General features: G+C 47.9%; 1 protein-coding gene and 1 long non-coding RNA gene across 9 annotated transcripts in view; both read left to right on the top strand.

Moving 5' to 3' along the window:
- CATSPERG (cation channel sperm associated auxiliary subunit gamma) overlaps positions 1 to 1,302 on the top strand; it is a gene marked incomplete at its 5' end in the record, with an annotated part of 48,694 nt that extends 47,392 nt beyond the window's left edge. For all 8 annotated transcript variants that reach the window (XM_083753615.1, XM_083753618.1, XM_083753621.1 and 5 more), the window contains one exon: positions 404 to 1,302. In XM_083753615.1, coding sequence (XP_083609741.1) covers positions 404 to 534 — 131 coding nt within the window. In that variant the 3' untranslated portion in view covers positions 535 to 1,302. The remainder of the gene's footprint in view (positions 1 to 403) is intronic.
- LOC310851820 overlaps positions 1 to 20,043 on the top strand; it is a 626,966-nt gene that overhangs the window by 299,203 nt on the left and 307,720 nt on the right. The gene's annotated exons all lie outside the window — the stretch shown is intronic.

A 20,043-nucleotide genomic window follows, 5' to 3' on the forward strand; every position in this document is an offset into this window, starting at 1 on the left:
TGGTATAAAAGGGCATATTCAGTGTAGGAGAGGCTGGGCCAGTGCAAACAGGAATGAAGTAGAAAGAGTGAACAATCTCCTGTCAGTTGTGGATTTTTGAGGAGACCCTCATGGGAGCCATTGGTGACCCTTGGCCTATGGTCACCTAATGATTTAGCTCAACTGTACTAGGGCAGGCAGGCAGGCACACTTTCACAGATGCCGTACCAGGCCTGCCTCCCTCTTTTTTTGCTTTGCTAGTCCAAAAACTGGGACTAAGCATGCTCCATGGAACCAGTTTAACAGTCAACGTATTGAGCCTCTCAGCTTCTTGTGAGTTACATCTTCAGCTATTTCTGGAACCATTTGAATCTCTCTCTCTCTCTCTCTCTCTCTCTCTCTCTCTCTCTCTCTCTCCTGCCAGAATCCAGCCTCACCTTCTCATCTTCATTCACCAGTCAAGGATCTCTGCAGCACTTGGCCTCTGAACTCAGCGGGATCAGTTCACCACAATCGCAATCCCCAAAAGGGCCTCCCCAGTCAAAAACACGCTAATGTCAGCTACAGCTTCCAGGCCCTTTCTGCCATTAGCCCTGCACTGTGTCTGGGTGCACTGTCCCTCTGTGATTCTCCTTCCTCTGATGAGCTTGCAAAGGGCTCCTCTTTGCTTGCAGTGTCCTGACACGGAGCAAACAGCAGCCACCTTGGACATAACAACCGAATGACATCTGAATCACAAAAGCTTTAGAAGAAACACAAAACACGATGGTCTGTGAGCAAGTTGTTCAGTTGGCCCATTTGCAAGATGCATGGGAACCATTCCGGAAATCTGTGTCAGTAAAACCACTAAGACCAGTTGGAGGGAGATATCCAGAGACTACCCAGTTTCAACTATATCACCCTAGGCAGCACCTTTTTGCTATTCCTCAAACCCCTTTAGTCATCTCAGGTCAATATGTAATGTATTCCATTCCCCTGGTGCTTTCTCAGCTGCTGTGTATCATCCTGGCGCTAGAAAGCAGCTGCAGAATTAAACCGGACAGGCCAACTTAACCAAAAAACCTGATTGATCCACCTTACACATGACAAGTGCCTGATCCTGTACAGAAACTCCAGGCCTGTTTTCATCTTAACATCTGCCTGTGTAGAGGCAGTTTGTGAATGAATGGAAAGTCATTTCACCTTTCCCCAGTCATTTCATTAAAAAGGAGGCAGATAATCCTTTTTACCAATTTTCTTATCTGTCCACTTAATGTTGTTGTTAGTTTTTGATGGTCATTCCAAGACGTTACATGGTTCATTAAACATTTGGTTGCTGTGCAATTTGGTTGGTAAGGAGTATCTTTTGTCCACCAGTGAGTGCAGAACATAAAGGTGGAAAGTCATCAACTTCTCATTGCACAGGTCTGACCTATGAGCATGTATTGACACACACAGAGACACCCCAGTTAGGACAGAAGCAAGGATTCCCTCCCCCCAGTGCACTCCCACAAGGACTGAGCAATCCATGAATTTAAAAGCATGCAAGTTTCATTTTATAGGCAAATTCTTGGGGATCAGGAAACTGCAAGAGGGTTAACTTGCAAGGTGGAAGGGGATAAAGAGGGGAGAATATCATGCTCAGTTTGTAATCTGGTATTAAAATGGAGAGAAAAAGGAATCATGCAGAAGTCCTGAGAGCAGCTCTGTCTCTCACAAGGGGCTCTAAATTCATCTTTGCTGACCTCTGAAAGCTGCTCAGGACAGAGGCTGCCTGCATGCCATACATTTAAATCACACAACTTCCCTAAAATAATTCTGGGAACCATAGTTTTTAAAGGGGTGCTGGGAATCTAGCTTTGTGAGGGGCAAGCTGCAGTATGTGGACTGAGAACTCCCAGAAGTGCAAGCTGGATTTCGAAGGGGCAGAGGAACCAGAGACCAAATTGCAAACATGCGCTGGATTGTGGAGAAAGTTAGAGAGTTCCAGAAAAACATCTACTTCTGTTTCATTGACTACGCAAAAGCCTTTGACTGTGTTGACCACAGCAAACTATGGCAGGTTCTTAAAGAAAATGGAGTGCCTGATGACCTCATCTGTCTCCTGAGAAATCTCTGTGTGGGACAAGAAGCTACAGTTAGAACTGGATATGGAACAACTGATTGGTTCAAAATTGGGAAAGGAGTATGGCAAGGCTGTATATTGTCTTCCTGCTTATTTAACTTATATGCAGAATTCATCATGCGAAAGAGTGCGCACCCCTCCGCTGCCTCTGCCATTGCAGCAGCCCAAGGCGAGGCGAGTGAGATCGGCCGTCCAGCAAAGCGGTGGGCTGCGCTCACTGACTGATAGTTCTGGCTGCGGGATAGCCCAGCTGACTTTCCAAGGGGATATTTTTCAGGTTTTTTTTCAAGTCTGGGGCACATTGCATGCAAGGACTGTGGTCATTTAAAAGTCTTTGAAGCTGCGGCAGAATCAGCGTTTGGTGTGGGGAACAAAACCTAAACCCGCCACCTGGAGGGAGGCAGGCCTGACCCGGCTCCCTCCCTCCCTCCCTCCCTCCCTCTGGGAAAAGGCCCCGAGTGGCTGCCTTGGCCTCTGCCGCCCTCACCTGTGGGGATACCCAGCTCCTTGGAGCCCCGGCTGAAGCCACGCACCACCATGCCGCGGCAGAAATACGGCAGGCTCTTCATGGCACCCACGAGCCAAGCAAAGCCCCACGCAGCCACGGCAGAGGCCGGATCCGGCTCCCACGGCAGCAGTAGGCAGGCGGGCGAGCGCCGCGCTTGGAAGGACTTTCCGCGGTGAGGAGAGAGCGGGGACCCAAGACAACGAGGCTGGCTGGCAGGCAGACGCATGTATGTGCAGCCCACTCCGGCCGCAGGCTCCGCCCAGAATGTGTGCGGCAGCCAACGAACACGCGCTGTGCCGGTACGGAAGAGGCGGGGCCTCGTGCTGCGTCCCCTTCTGTGGGGAGGGAGGAGGAGCAACGGCAGAACGGGCACCTCTGCTCCCTCTCCTCCTTCGCCATAACCATATCCGGCGTATAAGATGACCCCCAACTTTGGAGAAGGTTTTCCTGGGTTAAAAAGTAGTCTTATACGCCGGAACATACAGTAAATGTGCAAAGGATTCTTTTAAAGCAGTAGTATTTATTCATTAGGTGTCTAAATGCAACTAGAGATTATACTTTAGGTGGGATCGTGCTTTAATTCTAAGTATCCTTGCTCATGGGACACAGGTGGCGCTGTGGGTTAAAGCCTCAGCGCCTAGGACTTGCTGATCGAAAGGTCGGCGGTTCGAATCCCCGCGGCGGGGTGCGCTCCCTGCTCGGGAACTGCTCGGTCCCTGCTCCTGCCAACCTAGCAGTTCGAAAGCACCTCCAGGTGCAAGTAGATAAATAGGGACCGCTTACCAGCGGGAAGGTAAACGGCGTTTCCGTGTGCGGCTCTGGCTCGCCAGAGCAGCGATGTCACGCTGGCCACGTGACCTGGAAGTGTCTCCGGACAGCGCTGGCCCCTGGCCTCTTAAGTGAGATGGGCGCACAACCCCAGAGTCTGTCAAGACTGGCCCGTACGGGCAGGGGTACCTTTACCTTTAACTTTATCCTTGCTCATAGGATTGGACTTTGCAGCTGGATACTAAAACCTGCAGGGACTCGGGTGGCGCTGTGGGTTAAACCACAGAGCCTAGGACTTGCCAATCAGAAGGTCGGCGGTTCGAATCCCTGCGACGGGGTGAGCTCCCGTTGCTCGGTCCCTGCTCCTGCCGACCTAGCAGTTCGAAAGCATTACAAAGTGCAAGTAGATAAATAGGTACCGCTCCGGCGGGAAGGTAAACGGCGTTTCTGTGCGCTGCTCTGGTTCGCCAGAAGCGGCTTAGTCATGCTGGCCACATGATCCGGAAGCTGTACGCCGGCTCCCTCGGCCAATAAAGCGAGATGAGCGCTGCAACCCCAGAGTCGGCCACGACTGGACCTAATGGTCAGGGGTCCCTTTACCTTTACCTTTTTTTACTAAAACCTGCCAGGGAAGGCTAGCCACAGTTTATAGAATGCAGAGGCTTCTTCGCCCCATTACCTCCAATCCAGCTAGATAGCAGCTAGACAACAAATCCCACACAAACCCTGGACTAACTTTCTCCAAAGTATTTTCGGTTCCATATCCATTCCAAAGGAACTCAGCAGTACAGCTCTGCCCCTCTTACTGCGCAGAGTGAATTAGGCAAATCCTTATAGAGCCATTTCCCCTAGAAAGAGAGGGGCTGCCTCCCCCCCCCCCCAGTCCTCCTCATTCCTGATTTTTCTACTCTACCCAACTCCCCTTGTTTCAGAATTTATGAAACACACACTATTTATTTGTTTAATTGCTTGCTCACTACACTTGCACTGGGCATGGGGGCTTGAGGGTGCTGCAACTATGATTTAGAGTGGTGTGCGAGAAGCAAGAGGAGCGTTGAACTTTGACCTTGCACAGGTCACCGCTGAAACTTGAGACCCCCAAGGTCCACCTCTGCTAATTGTTGCCCATCCTTGATTGGTTCCCAAAACGTGCTATATCAAGAAGCTTTTGCCAATTAACACATCTCCAAGCTATTAACAAGTCCATGGCTCTGAACAGCTATTGCCTCAGGCAACCTACACTTATGACTCTATTTACAGATATCAGATAAGAAAGCCCAGGACAATATGGATAAAGTATTAAGGAAGTTGCATTTCCTTAAAACCAGTTTTTCTAATTAAAAAAAAAATGCAGTTTTTTTAGATCTGTGCTACTATGGTAATCCACTAGAGGGCAGTCTGCACCCGTTGCAAACACCAAATCATTTACTCCTGATCTTGCCTGCATTGTAGGAAATAATTTAATTTTGCAAGCATTAACAAGAAAACAAGAGAAAAAGAAATTTCCCCAAGAGTGAAGGGAGCTATAAATGTATCTGATTGCCAAAACGTCTGATAGGTGACAGGGAGGGCTTTTTTAAAGCCAGAACTCAGTTCCCGCACCTCTCAGGTGGACACCATTGCCATGATAAGAGAACAAGGCAGGTGTTTATGGTGAGTTCTGGCACCTCTTTTTCTAGAAAAATAGCACTGGTGACAGGCACTTCTTTTTCCTGAACTGAAATTGAGAATTTGCTTTATGCAGACAACTGAGAGTCCCATTCTCAGGGGCAGCCCACCGATGAGGCGAGGTGAAGTATTGGCCTCAGGTAGCAGATCCAACCCCCTTCTGTACTTTCTCTCATGAGCTTTGCAAGCAATATCAAAGTGTATCTGATGAGCACTCTTCAACAGTGAGTAGTTAGAGATTGCAACATGTGGAAACCAATTTTTGTTTCAATCTCCTCACATAATGCTATGCCAAACCATAGCTTAGTGTGAGTGTGGGTGGCCCAAGAGGTCCTCCTGTAGAGGAAGGGCTGTAGTTCAGTGACAGAGCACTTGTGTGCTGGTCCCGGGGGGGGGGGGTTACCGTGCGCCGTGGTCTGAGTCCGGTCCTGGGTCGAGGGTCTGGAGGCTGTCCGTCAAGGGCAAAGCGGGGTCCAAGGCAAGGAGCCGGGTGTGGTCAGGAACTCCAGAACAGCAGGTCAGAGTGCCGGCAGGAACAGGTTTCCAATGATGTCGCTCCTGCAACCTGGGACTGGGCTGACTGGCCTTTATCTCCTCTGAGGCCTGGGGCGGTCCTGGCCCACAGGTGACTCGCCTCTCCTGGCCTTAAGGCGAGCACTCCTCCTGAGAGAACTTAAGTTGCCTCCGCCTCTCTGCCCTGAGCCTTTGCAGCTCAGGAGAGGCTGAAGGGTCACTGGACCCAGAGGCAACCTCCTCTTCCCTTGCCAGGGCTGAGTGGAGCACCTGCAGGCAATGGGTCCTCCATCACCTCCGGAGCCAGATCGGATTCAGCTGGTGTCTGCTCCTGAGGATCCAGCACAGGTGAGGACCCTTCAGGCTCAGGCCCCAGCCCCGGCTCAGCTGGTTCTGGAGGCGGGGAATCCTGTGCAGGCTGGGATCCCTCAGGTTCAGCCTCCGAGTCTGAATCCCAGGCCATCACACTAGGGCTGGGAGAGACTCCCTGTCTGAAACCCCAGAAAGCTTCTGCCAGTCAGTGTAGACAGTACTGAGTTAGATGGACCAATGGTCTGACTCAGTGTAAGGCAGCTTCCAGTGATCTTTCTCCTGCTGCACAGCCATGAGCTAACCTGTCTCTTGCTCCAGATGACTAATGAAGGTAGGTCAGCTGTTGCAGGACCATGGAGAGCTCTAAGTGGGCTGGAGGTGAGCCAAGGCTTCCTTTTTTAAGGACCAACTTTCTGGCCTGAAGATGTGCACTTCACTCCATGGTCTCCTGCATGCTGTACTCCTTCTGCTGTTTGACTGGAGTAATACTACTAAAGGTAAAGGTAAAGGTAAAGGTACCCCTGCCCGTACGGGCCAGTCTTGACAGACTCTGGGGTTGTGCGCCCATCTCACTCAAGAGGCCAGGGGCCAGCGCTGTCCGGAGACACTTCCGGGTCACGTGGCCAGCGTGACATCGCTGCTCTGGTGAGCCAGAGCCGCACACGGAAACGCCGTTTACCTTCCCGCTAGTAAGCGGTCCCTATTTATCTACTTGCACCCGGAGGTGCTTTCGAACTGCTAGGTTGGCAGGCGCTGGGACCGAACAGCGGGAGAGCACCCCGCCGCGGGGATTCGAACCGCCGACCTTTCGATCGGCAAGTCCTAGGCACTGAGGCTTTAACCCACAGCGCCACCTGCGTCCCTGGAGTATTACTACTACTACTACTACTACTACTACCACCACTAGTACAGTCGTACCTCGGGATGTGAACGGGATCCGTTCCGGAGCCCCGTTCGCATCCTGAATGGAATGTAAGACAATGAATTGAAAAAAATGTCGAAATATACATTTGTTAAGAAACCAGAGGCTTTTCTCTTAGGAATTGTTGGCAATGAAATAAATAGAAAGGACCATAAAATTTTCCAATATGCAGTAACAGCGGCAAGAATATTACTGGCTCAGAAATGGAAACAAGAACAATTACCAACGTTGGAGGAATGGAGAACGAAGCTGATGGAATATGCAGAACTTGATAAACTGACTGGGAAGATTAGATATCAACAAGATCAAAAATTCATCGAGGACTGGGGAAAATTAACAGAATACTGGGAATGTATAAGTGATAACGAAATAACGTTAGTGGCATTTAGAGAAGCTCTGTAATAAAATAAGAAATATTGTAAAAAAGCAAAATATAAGAGGGGGGTAGGTATAAAGGCAATATCAAAATTTGGAAATGTGTATTTAAAGAAATTAAATTTCGAATGATTGGCAGAGAAGCCGAAGGAAGTCAAAAATCGAAAAGTTTAACAGAAATTGTAATGTGGTACGATTGTATGGAAAAATTAATAAAATATAATTATTTAAAAAAAAGAAATGTAAGATGCAACGGCGCACCTGTGCGCGCGCAGGTCACGTTTTGCCACTTCCATGCATGCACGTGACATCATTTTGAGCGTCTGCGCATGTGCGAGCAGCAAAACCCGGAAGTAACGCACTCTAGACTTTGTTGGCTGGAATATGTCCTTGAATTGGGATCCTGTTCCTTGCATGCCTGGATGGGGACTGAAGCATTGTGTGAGGGGAGGTGCTGAAATCTCTTTTGCCTGGCTGGAATATAGGAAAGTAAAAGAGTCACATCCGTTGCTCTGCTTGTTTTTGTATAGGCTTCCTCAACCTCAGCTCTCCAGATGTTTTGAGACTACAATTCCCATCATCCCTGACCACTGGTCCTGCTAGCTAGGAATCATGGGAGTTGTAGGCCACTGTCAGCATCGCCCTTGAGCCAGTACCACCAACTGGACTCACACACTTCAGCCCCGACTGGGCTAGGCAAGCTGGGCAGCACTTCCAGAGACCACCTTCTGCACAGGAACAGGTCAAAGTGCTGTGGACTCACAGCTTAGAGTTGTGAGCACCGGATTCACTCCAACAAGAAGACAGTCGTCGCACAGCAGAGCACAAACAACTCGGAGAGCAGCTCCGTAGGATATCTTCTTTTATTCTATCTACAACTACTATACAACTATATACAGAGCTTAATGGATTCTAAGCATAAAGAATGCTGCACTTCACTGAGTGTCTGCAGCTGCTCTTAGCAGCAACCTTATCTATACACACGATCTCCTTGCTGGAGTAGAATAAGTAGATAGCAGAACACGCCTCCTCCTCTCTGGAGAGTCAGCAGAGATCATCAGGAGATTCTTGGATATGGGAGGGGTGAAATCTCCTCAGCCACAAACATCTGGAGGGCTGAGGTTGAGGAAGCCTGGTTTTGTCTCTGGCCCTGTCTACCTGTTGCCTCTGGCCCTGTCCACTAGTCTGCTCCCCTACTCAGTCACTGGCATGCAACCCCTGGAATAATGACCATGAGGAAATGCAGCCCTTTGACTGAAGAAGGTTTGATATCCTATAGAGCAGTGCTTCCCAAACAGGTCTCCAGCTGTTGCTGGACTTCAACTCCCACCACCCCCAGCTAGCAGGACCAGTGGTCAGGGATGATGGGAACTGTAGTCCTAAAACAGCTGGAGATGCAAGTCTGGGAAATGCTGCTATAGAGCAGGCATAGGCAACCTCGGCCTTCCAGATGTTTTGGGACTACAATTCCCATCATCCCTGACCACTGGTCCTGTTAGCTAGGGATCATGGGAGTTGTAGTCCCAAAACATCTGGAGGGTTGAGGTTGCCTATGCCTGCTATAGAGTAACATCTGTGATCCCTGGGAGCTCTCCGGGGTCCTGCAGGTTCTGCTATCTGACCCAGGCTGCTCAGTTCCCTGTGATCTGCTGCTTGCTTGCATACATGTTCTGTTCATGAACTGTTACTCTGACTTTGTAGGCTTGATCCATCCTGGTATAAGGCACTTCGCTACTCTAGCCCCAGTGCAGAGCCCAGCATTATTACTTTAGATCTGTTCCAAGAGTAAAGCTCTCTGGGTGGTGACTCCACCCTTCTCAGGGTTTTTTCTGTTTCTTGCATCCAACTGCAGTCTAGATCTCACTGACAAGATCTCTCAGAACTGGCTCTGGCTCTGTGGGCCTTGGTTTTTATCTCTCGGCAGCAGTGCTGAATCTTCGCTGGCAGATAGCGACACTGCCGGCCCTGGAGACCCAAAGCGAGAGAGGGAGGTTTCTCCATTCAGCAAACCCTTTCAAGGGCCAGCTCCTTTTCATCGTTGGTTGCCATTTATTAATCCGCAGCAGTTCCTAGACAGATAAAGGGCCTGGGAAGTGCCTTTCAGACAGCCCTCTGGTAGCTCCTTTTTAGTCTCCTTTTCAGCTAGAATTACGAAGGTCTCAACTCCCCAAAGGAGGAGAGAAGAGAGAGAAAGTAAAGATAAAGGAAACCAAGTCTGCATTGCATAATTCTGTCCACCCCCACTCCACAATTCCTCCGGGGCCAACGGCCACCAGATCAGAACTTTTAATCAAGACAGGATCATTAACATTGCTGTTGGATGTGGAGTCTAAAAGAAGAATCCAGAGAAGGATGAGAAGAATTTCCAGGGAGCTCTGGGATGGTGGCAACAAGTGACCCACTCCCCGCCCCCTTTGTGCCCGTGACAGACACTTCCTTCTCTCTTTTTTTAAAAAAGATTTTTATTAAAGTTTCAAACATTTTATCAAAACAAAACAAAACAATACAGTAATACAAACAAACAAAAATAAAAACAAGTATAATTTCAATCCCTTATTTTCTTATAACTTACTTCCCCGACTTCCTCATACCTCCCCTTTCTGTATTCCAATTTCTAATTTATTAATTCAGCAAATCCTTTCCCTTATTTTTCATTTAATTTTTAGTCTCTCTTTTCTTTTTTACTTATCCATTACAGCTGGAAACCACATAATTTCTAAACCAACGTCATTCTAACATTCATTAATTTTGCAGTATTTCTTAAGATAGTCCTTGAATTTCTTCCAATCTTCTTCCGCCGTCTCTCTTCCCTGGTCTTGGATTCTGCCAGTCATTTCTGCCAGTCCCATATAGTCTATCACTTTCATCTGCCATTCTTCCAAGGTGGGTAGATCTTGTGTCTTCCAGTACTTTGCGATGAGTATTCTTGCTGCTGCTATAGTAGCATACATAAAGAATGTTCTGTCCTTCTTTGGCACCAATTGGCCGACAATGCCCAAGAGAAAGGCCTCTGGTTTCTTCAGAAAGGTATATTTAAATACCTTTTCCAGTTCATTATATATCATTTCCCAGAACGCCTTAATCTTTGGGCACGTCCACCAAAGGTGAAAGAATGTACCTTCATTTTCTTTACATTTCCAACATTTATTGTCAGGCAAGTGATAAATTTTTGCAAGCTTGACTGGGACAGACACTTCCTTCTCAAAGCAAACAGGCTAAAGTTTAATTTGACTACTCAGTAATTCAGTGTTAAGGAGCCCCCTTTGTTTACACTATTTCTGGTACTGGTGTGTTCTGTTGTAAATTACAGCTCAACATAAATAAGAGATATGCAGATGACACAACCTCGATGGCAGAAAGTGAGGAGGAATTAAAGAACCTTTTAATGAGGGTGAAAGAGGAGAGCGCAAAATATGGTCTGAAGCTCAACATCAAAAAAAGGAAGATCATGGCCACTGGTCCCATCACCTCCTGGCAAATAGAAGGGGAAGAAATGGAGGCAGTGAGAGATTTTACTTTCTTGGGCTCCATGATCACTGCAGATGGTGACAGCAGACACGAAATTAAAAGACGCCTGCTTCTTGGGAGAAAAGCAATGACAAACCTAGACAGCATCTTAAAAAGTAGAGACATCACCTTGCCAACAAAGGTCCATATAGTTAAAGCTATGGTTTTCCCAGTAGTGATGTATGGAAGTGAGAGCTGGACCATAAAGATGGCTGATCGCTGAAGAATTGATGCTTTTGAATTATGGTGCTGGAGGAGACTCTTGAGAGTCCCATGGACTGCAAGAAGATCAAACCTCTCCATTCTGAAGGAAATCAGCCCTGAGTGCTCACTGGAAGGACAGATCCTGAAGCTGAGGCTCCAGGACTTTGGCCACTTCATGAGAAGAGAAGACTCCCTGGAAAAGACCCTGATGCTGGGAAAGATGGAGGGCACAAGGAGAAGGGGACAACAGAGGACGAGATGGATGGACAGTGTTCTCGAAGCTACCAGCATGAGTTTGACCAAACTGCGGGAGGCAGTGGAAGACAGGAGGGCCTGGCGTGCTCTGATCCAGGGGGTCATGAAGAGTCGGACACGACTAAATGACTAAACAACAACAACAACAAATAAAAGATTTCCATCACACACAGCCTTCCCCAATCTGTTTTTTGGGACTACATGTCCCATCAGTCAGTGTAGTCATATGGCCTGGGGCTGATGGGAGTTGTATTCCTAAACATCGGGGGGGGGGGGGCACAAGGCAAGAGAAGGCTGAGCGTTTGCATGTTAAACTGTAAGGCACTTTATGCTTCCTTTAGAATTTCAAGGAGGAATCTATATTGATAATTTGATAGTCAGCAAATGTATTTAAATTTATTTAACAAATGGATTAGAAGGCAGATGATTAGTCAACTAAATTGGGCTGAATTAGGCCCCATTGGCTCTAGCCATTTAAAGAAGCACGGTACCATTTTAAACAGTCATGGCTTCCCCAAAAAGAATTATGGGAACTGTAGTTTATTAAGGGTGCTGAGAGTTGTTAGGCGGTGCCTGTTTCCCTCAAAGAGCTACAATTCACACAGTGGCTTAACAATCAGTTCCTCTGCTTAGGGAAGCCTCTGTTTGCTCCCCTCTTTCCTCTCATAGGTAAAGGTCCTCTCATTAGGTCCAGTCGTGAACGACTCTGGGGTTGTGGCACTCATCTTGCTTTACTGGCCGAGGGAGCTGGCGTACAGCTTCCAGGTCATGTGGCCAGCATGACTAAGCCGCTTCTGGCAAACCAGAGCAGCGCATGGAAATGCCGTTTACCTTCCCGCCAGAGCGGTACCTATTTATCTACTTGCAACTTGATGCGCTTTCAAACTGCTAGGTTGGCAGGAGCAGGGACCGAGCAACAGGAGCTCACTCCGTTGCAGGGATTCAAACTGCCGACCTTCTGATCGGCAAGTCCTAGGCTCTGTGGTTTAACCCACAGCACCACCCACATCCCAACATACTTCGCTTAAATATAGGTACTACTTGGTTTCAAACAAATTGTAGATTGCAATTACAACTGAACTTAGAAGATGTGGTTTGCACTTGCCCTCCAACCCAAAGCTGCAAACCAGAATCCAACCGTGATGTGGCAATTGTGCATCACATTGTAGATGTGACAGTGTGACGCGGCAGCTAAAAAAGCCAATGCAATTCTGGGCTGCATCAATAGGAGTATAGCATCTAGATCAAGGGAAGTAATAGTGCCACTGTATTCTGCTCTGGTCAGACCTCACCTGGAGTACTGTGTCCAGTTCTGGGCACCACAGTTCAAGAAGGACACTGACAAACTGGAACGTGTCTAGAGGAGGGCAACCAAAATGGTCAAAGGCCTGGAAACGATGCCTTATGAGGAACGGCTAAGGGAGCTGGGCATGTTTAGCCTGGAGAAGAGGAGCTTAAGGGGTGATATGATAGCCATGTTCAAATATATAAAAGGATGTCACATAGAGGAGGGAGAAAGGTTGTTTTCTGCTGCTCCAGAGAAGCGGACACGGAGCAATGGATCCAAACTACAAGAAAGAAGATTCCACCTAAACATTAGGAAGAACTTCCTGACAGTAAGAGCTGTTCGACAGTGGAATTTGCTGCCAAGGAGTGTGGTGGAGTCTCCTTCTTTGGAGGTCTTTAAGCAGAGGCTTGACAACCATATGTCAGGAGTGCTCTGATGGTGTTTCCTGCTTGGCAGGGGGTTGGACTCAATGGCCCTTGTGGTCTCTTCCAACTCTATGATTCTATGATTGCTTCACACTTAAGAGGATCCATGATCTTTAAAAGGCACCAAGAAGTTCTAAGTAATCTGAGCCCCCTTCTACACAACAATGGATCTGCCAGCTGTTATTCATACACATCAGGGTTCTGTTCCATCAATATTCTTGGATAAGGGGAACTCAGACCCTTTCCATTCTTCACTGAAGTTCAAAATATTATTATTTCTGGGTACAAGATATTGTGTGAAAATGTCCAAAAGTGAAAAATTCACCCAGATAGATAAGGTTTCAGCTCATCAGCAAGCCTTGCTGCTAGACCTTATTTTATTTACAAGACGCCTCATAAAACAACTTTTCTGGGCATCGTACAATAAAAGGAGAATAAAAAAATAGCAGTAGAACCATACAAAAATAAAACCACAATAAACTTAAGAGACAACCTGCATATAAACTCAAATGCAAAACCAGTACAATAAAACGCTAAGGCACTATCAACTACATACAAGGTACAAAGCTGCCAATTGTAGCACAGGAACTTAACTCCCCCATCCCCAGATCTTCAAAATTCTCTGAAAATTCTTAAACTGGTTCGGAAAAGTCAGCGTTGGCACCTACCGTATTTTTCGCCGCATAACATGCACCTGACCATAAGACGCACCTAGTTTTTAGAGGAGGAAAATGAGAAAAAAAATATTCTGAACGAAACAGTGGATGTATGGTTTTTGTGGTTCATGCTGTGGCCACAGACATGTGATCTGACGGTGAATTTGAGGTGAGCCAATGCAAAAATGGGGACGCAGGTGGCGCTGTGGGTTAAAGCCTCAGCACCTAGGACTTGCCGATCGAAAGGTCGGCGGTTCGAATCCCTGCGGCGGGGTGCGCTCCCGCTGCTCGGTCCCAGCGCCTGCCAACCTAGCAGTTCGAAAGCACCCCCGGGTGCAAGTAGATAAATAGGGACCGCTTACCAGCGGGAAGGTAAACGGCGTTTCCGTGTGCGGCTCTGGCTCGCCAGAGCAGCGATGTCACGCTGGCCACGTGACCCGGAAGTGTCTCCGGACAGCGCTGGCCCCTGGCCTCTTAAGTGAGATGGGCGCACAACCCCAGAGTCTGGCAAGACTGGCCCGTACGGGCAGGGGTACCTTTACCTTTAATGCAAAAATCCTGAGGAACCGTGTGGATCCGTGCTTTGTAACCACATTTTTGCACCATTGCAGCCCCAGGCAACAGTGAGTGTGTGATTTTTTGGGTGCAGGCTGTAGCCATGGACATGCTATGTGATCTGATGGTGAATTTGGGGTGACCCAATGCAAAAATCCTGAGGATCCATGGGCTTTTACCTCCCCCTCCCAGGCAGCCTCCTTTATCGCTAGCGTCCCTTATCTCTCTCCCGATCCCACTGATCTGCTACTTCCTTTCAACACTCCCTTCCCTCTTGTTTGCCTTAGTGTCTTTTCCTTAGCTGGAGCAGTTTTTTGCTCCTCCTTTTCTTCTAATTTCTCTCCTCATTGCTTGTTTTAGTATTCCTGTCTCCTCTCCTTGCAAGTTTGCTGTCTTTACCTCCCCACTCCCAGGCAGCCTCCTTTATCTCTAACGTCCCTTACCTCTCTCCCCGATCGGCAAACAATCAGCGGCTTTGTTTCAACACACCTTTCTCTCTTTCAAAAAAACCCCCACCATGATCTGCTTTTTGTCCATGGGCAATTCGGCTCCAGGGACCATGCATTCGCTCCATAAGATGCACAGACATTTCCCCTTACTTTTTAGGAAGAAAAAAGTGTGTCTTATGGAGTGAAAAATACGGTAACTGGCTTCCCTGTGGGGTTTTGGCAGAACATTTGCCAATGGCTTTGTCTACACAGCCTCTATGAGAAAGTATTCTTGGTGTCCAGGGAGAAATTCCATTCACTTGATGGTAAACAAAATAAGGGAGCACTGAGTTCAAGAAGACTGCGCCCTCCAGAAAATACCCGCAGGCCCTCAAAAGCCACTACCTTCCACCTCTCCCCCAGGATGAATTAGGGAAGAATGTATTTTGCTCTGTGTTCCTACTGAGGTCCTTACCGGCAAGCTATTTTTAGCTGCTATTAACCTCCTGCCTCCCACTGTTAGGGCCTCTCCGCCGTCACTGGAGGCCGCGGCCAATTTGTCTAATTAAAGAGAATTAAGGAAGAAGTGTCCCCAATTAAAGCAGGAGAAATCGCCTATTTTGAAGGTAGGTTTTTGGCCACGGGTGTCAAATGGAATTAGCGGAGATGGAGACCTGTTCTGGCTTCAGAGGGGTTCAAAGGAAAAGAAGACTTCGCTGCCTTAAGGAGGAGGACCTGGACTAATTGGAGATGGGCTTGATTTGCACAGGAAAGAGGCCTAGTAGGTTATTTCCAAGCAAATCCCAAAGGCAAGCTTTTTTTTAAAAAAGTATTTGAGGGTCCTCTTCCCTCCCCAAACTGCACCCAATACATGGAGAACAATATTTCTGTGTGATCCAGACTAACGTGACATCAAGACTCTGGGGCATAACCTAAACTCAAGAGAGTCTCAGCTAATCTCAACAAATTGCAGATTAACTACATCTTCACATGGTTTAATCAGCATTCTGTGCTCATAACCAGTCCCTGGCCAGTGAGCTGGAGATATGCATAGAGTCATTTATTCTTATTCTTCTTTTTTTACCTTGCCCTTCCTCCAAGGAGCTCAGAGCAAGGCAAATGGTTAATCCCCACAGCCATTTTATTCCCTTGGTAACCTAGTGCGGCAGGTTAGGCTGAGGAAGAAAGTGTGTGAAAGACCCAAGGTCATCTGGTCAGCTTCACAGCTTGATGGGAATTTGAAGCTGGTCCTCCTCAGTCCTAGCCTGACTCTCTAATCACCAGACCACGCTAATTCCTGGGCTTGCAAAGGATACTGTGCTCATTTCAATGCAGGGGTGATCATCTGTGCGAAGGATCGTGATTGTGTACATGTGAAAATGAGCAGATTTGACCACAGTTGCACAAGTCTATCCTCTCAAGAGACTCTTGAGAGTCCCATGGACTGCAAGAAGATCATACCTATCCATTCTGAAGGAAATCAGCCCTGAGTGCTCACTGGAAGGACAGATCCTGAGGCTGAGACTCCAATACTTTGGCCACCTCATGAGAAGAGAAGACTCCCTGGAAAAGGGATGTTGGGAAAGATGGAGGGCACAAGGAGAAGGGGATGACAGAGGATGAGATGGTGGGACAGTGTTCTCGAAGCTACCAGCATGAGTTTGACCAAACTGCGGGAGGCAGTGGAAGACAGGAGTGCCTGGCGTGCTCTGGTCCAGGGGGTCACAAAGAGTTGGGCACAGCTAAACAACTAAACAACAACATCCTCGCAAGCTGCATCAAGACGTTCTAGAATGTCCTACTGTTCTCCAAGTGAGGTGTAAGCAAATGTCCCAAGGAAGACGTTTCACCCACAATCTTTGGACACACAGACAGGAGAGGTCTGTAAGGTAGAAGGGGCTCCAGGAGCCGATAAAAGGGCAAAACAGAGCTCCAAGGACCGGAAAGAGGGTGAGAAGCTAAGAAAAAGAGGTCAGAGCAGGAAAAGGGGGCTACTTTGGAATGACGTTGCTTCTGCATCCCACCAAACATCAAGGTCATCCATCCACCCATCTGTCACTGACCACAGCATCCACCCAACTCCTTTCATCATTAAATCTGTCCATCACCTCTTACTTTCCCAGGTGCACCTGTGTAAAAAGAAAAGGACCAAAAGCACTTCTGGTCTACCCAGGCCTAGTGAGAAGAGAGACTCTCAGTTGCCAATAGCTGTTCTCCATTTAGCCACTGGAGGTCTCCAAGAAACCGTGTTTTCCATCTGGAATCACAGAAGTCCCAGAACAGATTCAGTTTTGCCTAGCACTTGGAGATCCAAGAGAGGTTGGTTGAGAGAGGTTGCCAATGAAAACACAAACTAGATCATGTCGTAGTGTGATCATTTGGATCCATCCTGATTAAGAGAGTTGGCGGATATATGGCATGGCATGCCCCATATCTCTGGGGAAATTATGCTAACCATGGTCCCAGAGAGGGGCTTGCTGGGAGCTCTGATGCTTGAACCAGGAATCTGCATGGTCAGAAGTTGGGAACTAGCTAAGCAAGTTCCCAGAAGAGTCCAAGCCAGAGAGCCCCCCTTTTTGGAGCGTTTTCACCTCACTCTTTTACCCTCGCAAAATCCCAGAGCAGCTTAAAATAAGAAGGCAGTCTGTGTCTTCAAGCTTAGAATCTAAAAGACATAACACAAAAGGAAGGGGGAGTGGATTGGGCGAAAGAGGGGAAATTATACCCAGGCACTAGTTCTTAGGTACAAAGTTCTTACAAGTTAGAGGCAGGGAAGATTTCTCAGCGCAACAGCTACATTCTCTTTTAGGATGGCATTCAGGAGGTGGAATGGTACATGCCAATGATGGGTAGGGCCAGCAGCAAAAGTGGATGGAGCCATTAATGTAAATGTTGTACCGTAGACTAGATGTTACCTATCCACACCCATGATATCCTCTGTTAAGTTGTGGGTGAACATATAAGACGACACAGCGATTCTTCAAACAGCTCTTGTTTATTCACAGGGCAGGACAGAACTGAACTGAAGGGCTCAGTCAGCCTGCTTATATAGAGCTCCACTACAACGTAACTGTAACAGTTTTCTAAAACTATCCAATCACTGAACGTCACTTTCGATCCCTTATTTGCATAACTATCTACAGTATCCCCCCGCTGGCCCAGGGTGAGAACTTCTGTATATAACATCCTCCATGCCCAGGGTGCAGGACACATTCCAGCCAGGCAAAAACGTTCAAGGAGGGTGCAAAGCAGGTCTGGTGAGGGGTGTGGATGATACCCCACTGCCCTGTAAACAATTGTGGGGTACGTCTTCAGAGGCGGATTTAGGGGAGTGTGACTGGTTCGGTCACACTGGGCATGGAGCCTTGGAGGGTGCTGCAACTATGAAGTTTCTGAAGGCAGCTCTGTATAGGGAAGTTTTTAATTTGTAATGTTTTATTGTGTTTTTTATATATATTGGAAGCTGCCCAGAGTGACTGGGACAATCCAGTTAAGATGGGTGGGGTGCTATTATTATTATTATTAGGACGCGGGTGCCGCTGTGGGTTAAACCACTGGGCCTAGGACTTGCCGATTGGAAGGTCGGCGGTTCGAATCCCTGCGACGGGGCAAGCTCCTGTTGCTCAGTCCCTGCTCCTGCCAACCTAGCAGTTTGAAAGCACCTCAAAGTGCAAGTAGATAAATAGGTACCGCTCCGGCGGGAAGGTAAACGGTGTTTCCGTGCGCTGCTCTGGTTCGCCAGAAGCGGCTTAGTCATGCTGGCCACATGACCCGGAAGCTGTACGCCGGCTCCCTCGGCCAATAAAGCGAGATGAGTGCCGTAACCCCAGAGTCAGTCACGACTGGACCTAATGGTCAGGGATCCCTTTACCTTTACCTTTTATTATTATTTAGAATGGAAGGTGAAAAGTGGGGGTGCAAAACTTTGTTGTTCCACAGGGCACCGTTGAAATTTGAGACACCAAGGTGTGCCACTGCCGTCTTTGCTGGAAAGGAAAAATACCCTCCCTTTTACACACACACACACACACACACACACACACACACACACACACACAGCATTGATTTGCTATCCATTCCCTGAGCTCTGCATGACTTTAAATCAGCCAACCTGGAGCCAGATATTTTTGGACTATAATTCCCACCAGCTCCAGCCAGCACAGGTAGTTGGTGGGAATTGTAGTCCAAAGCTTCTGGCCGTGGCTTAAGGGAATTGTAGCAAAAAACAACTGGCTGGCGCTTATGAGCTTTGTAATCCCAAAGGTGTGGGGGGCACTGGTTTGGGGAAGGCTACTTTCAAGAGCAAACCATCTTAAAAAGCAGAGACATCACCTTGCCAACAAAGGTCCATATAGTTAAAGCTATGGTTTTCCCAGTAGTGATGTATGGAAATGAGAGCTGGACCATAAAGGCTGATTGCCGAAGAATGGATGCTTTTGAACTATGGTGCTGGAGGAGACTCTTGAGAGTCCCATGAACTACAAGAAGATCAAACCTCTCCATTCTGAAGGAAATCAGCCCTGAGTGCTCACTGGAAGGACAGATCCTGAAGCTGAGGCTCCAAGACTTTGGCCACCTCATGAGAAGAGAAGACTGCCTGGAAAAGACCCTGATGTTGGGAAAGATGGAGGGCACAAGGAGAAGGAGACGACAGAGGACAAGATGGTTGGACAGTGTTCTCGAAACTACGAACATGAGCTTGACCAAACTGCGGGAGGCAGTGGAAGACAGGAGTGCCTGGTGTGCTCTGGTCCAGGGGGTCACAAAGAGTCAGACATGACTAAATGACTAAACAACAACAACAACTTTCAAGAGCCTTCTCCACTATGACACTTCTTTCTCCCTTAGCAAAATTTGGCGAGATCTCTCAGAGCTGGGGTGCGTGTCTGGTTTCCCGGCACAGGTAAAAGCAAGGCATGTCATGACAAAGAAACCTAATATAATGGCCTGGGGCTGGTGGAGTACAGCAGGGAAAGGGCTGTGTCTGCTCTACAGAGCCCTGTTGCTGTTTATTCACATTGCCCCAGGCAGACCCTGGGGAGAATAAAAATTACTGGGAAGGTGGCATAAAGGGGCAGGCACCCATGTCTCTGAAAGGGTGGAGGTCTGTGCCGTACTGCAGAATTAGCAGCCCTGGTTTCCACCCCAGCCTCACCCAGTCAGGGGAGGGACCTCTTCTCAGGTGCAGAAAGGGCCTATCTAGCTTTTACCTATTTCAGCCAAGTGGAACTTCCACATTCAGAAGGATTCTACCTCTGAATGCCAGCTGCTGGGGGTAAACAGTGAGAGAAGGCTATTGCTCTCATGTTCTGATTGTGAGGAGGGTGCTAGATAGACATTTTAAGTCTTATCCCACAGAACTACGTATTCTGAAACTCTTTCTGTGGCCTTTGGTCTTGTAGCCCCGCCCACTTCTATAACCCCACCCACCACTGGCCCCTCTAATAATAATAATAATAATAATAATAATAATAATAATAATAATAATTTATTTATATCCTGCCCATCTGGCTGGGTTTCCCCAGCCACTCTGGGCAGCTTCCAACAAAACACTAAAATACAAAAACCTATTAAAC

The sequence above is a fragment of the Podarcis gaigeae genome (assembly GCF_964106915.1).
Source record: "Podarcis gaigeae genome assembly, chromosome: 8".
Classification (NCBI taxonomy): Eukaryota; Metazoa; Chordata; class Lepidosauria; order Squamata; family Lacertidae; genus Podarcis; species Podarcis gaigeae.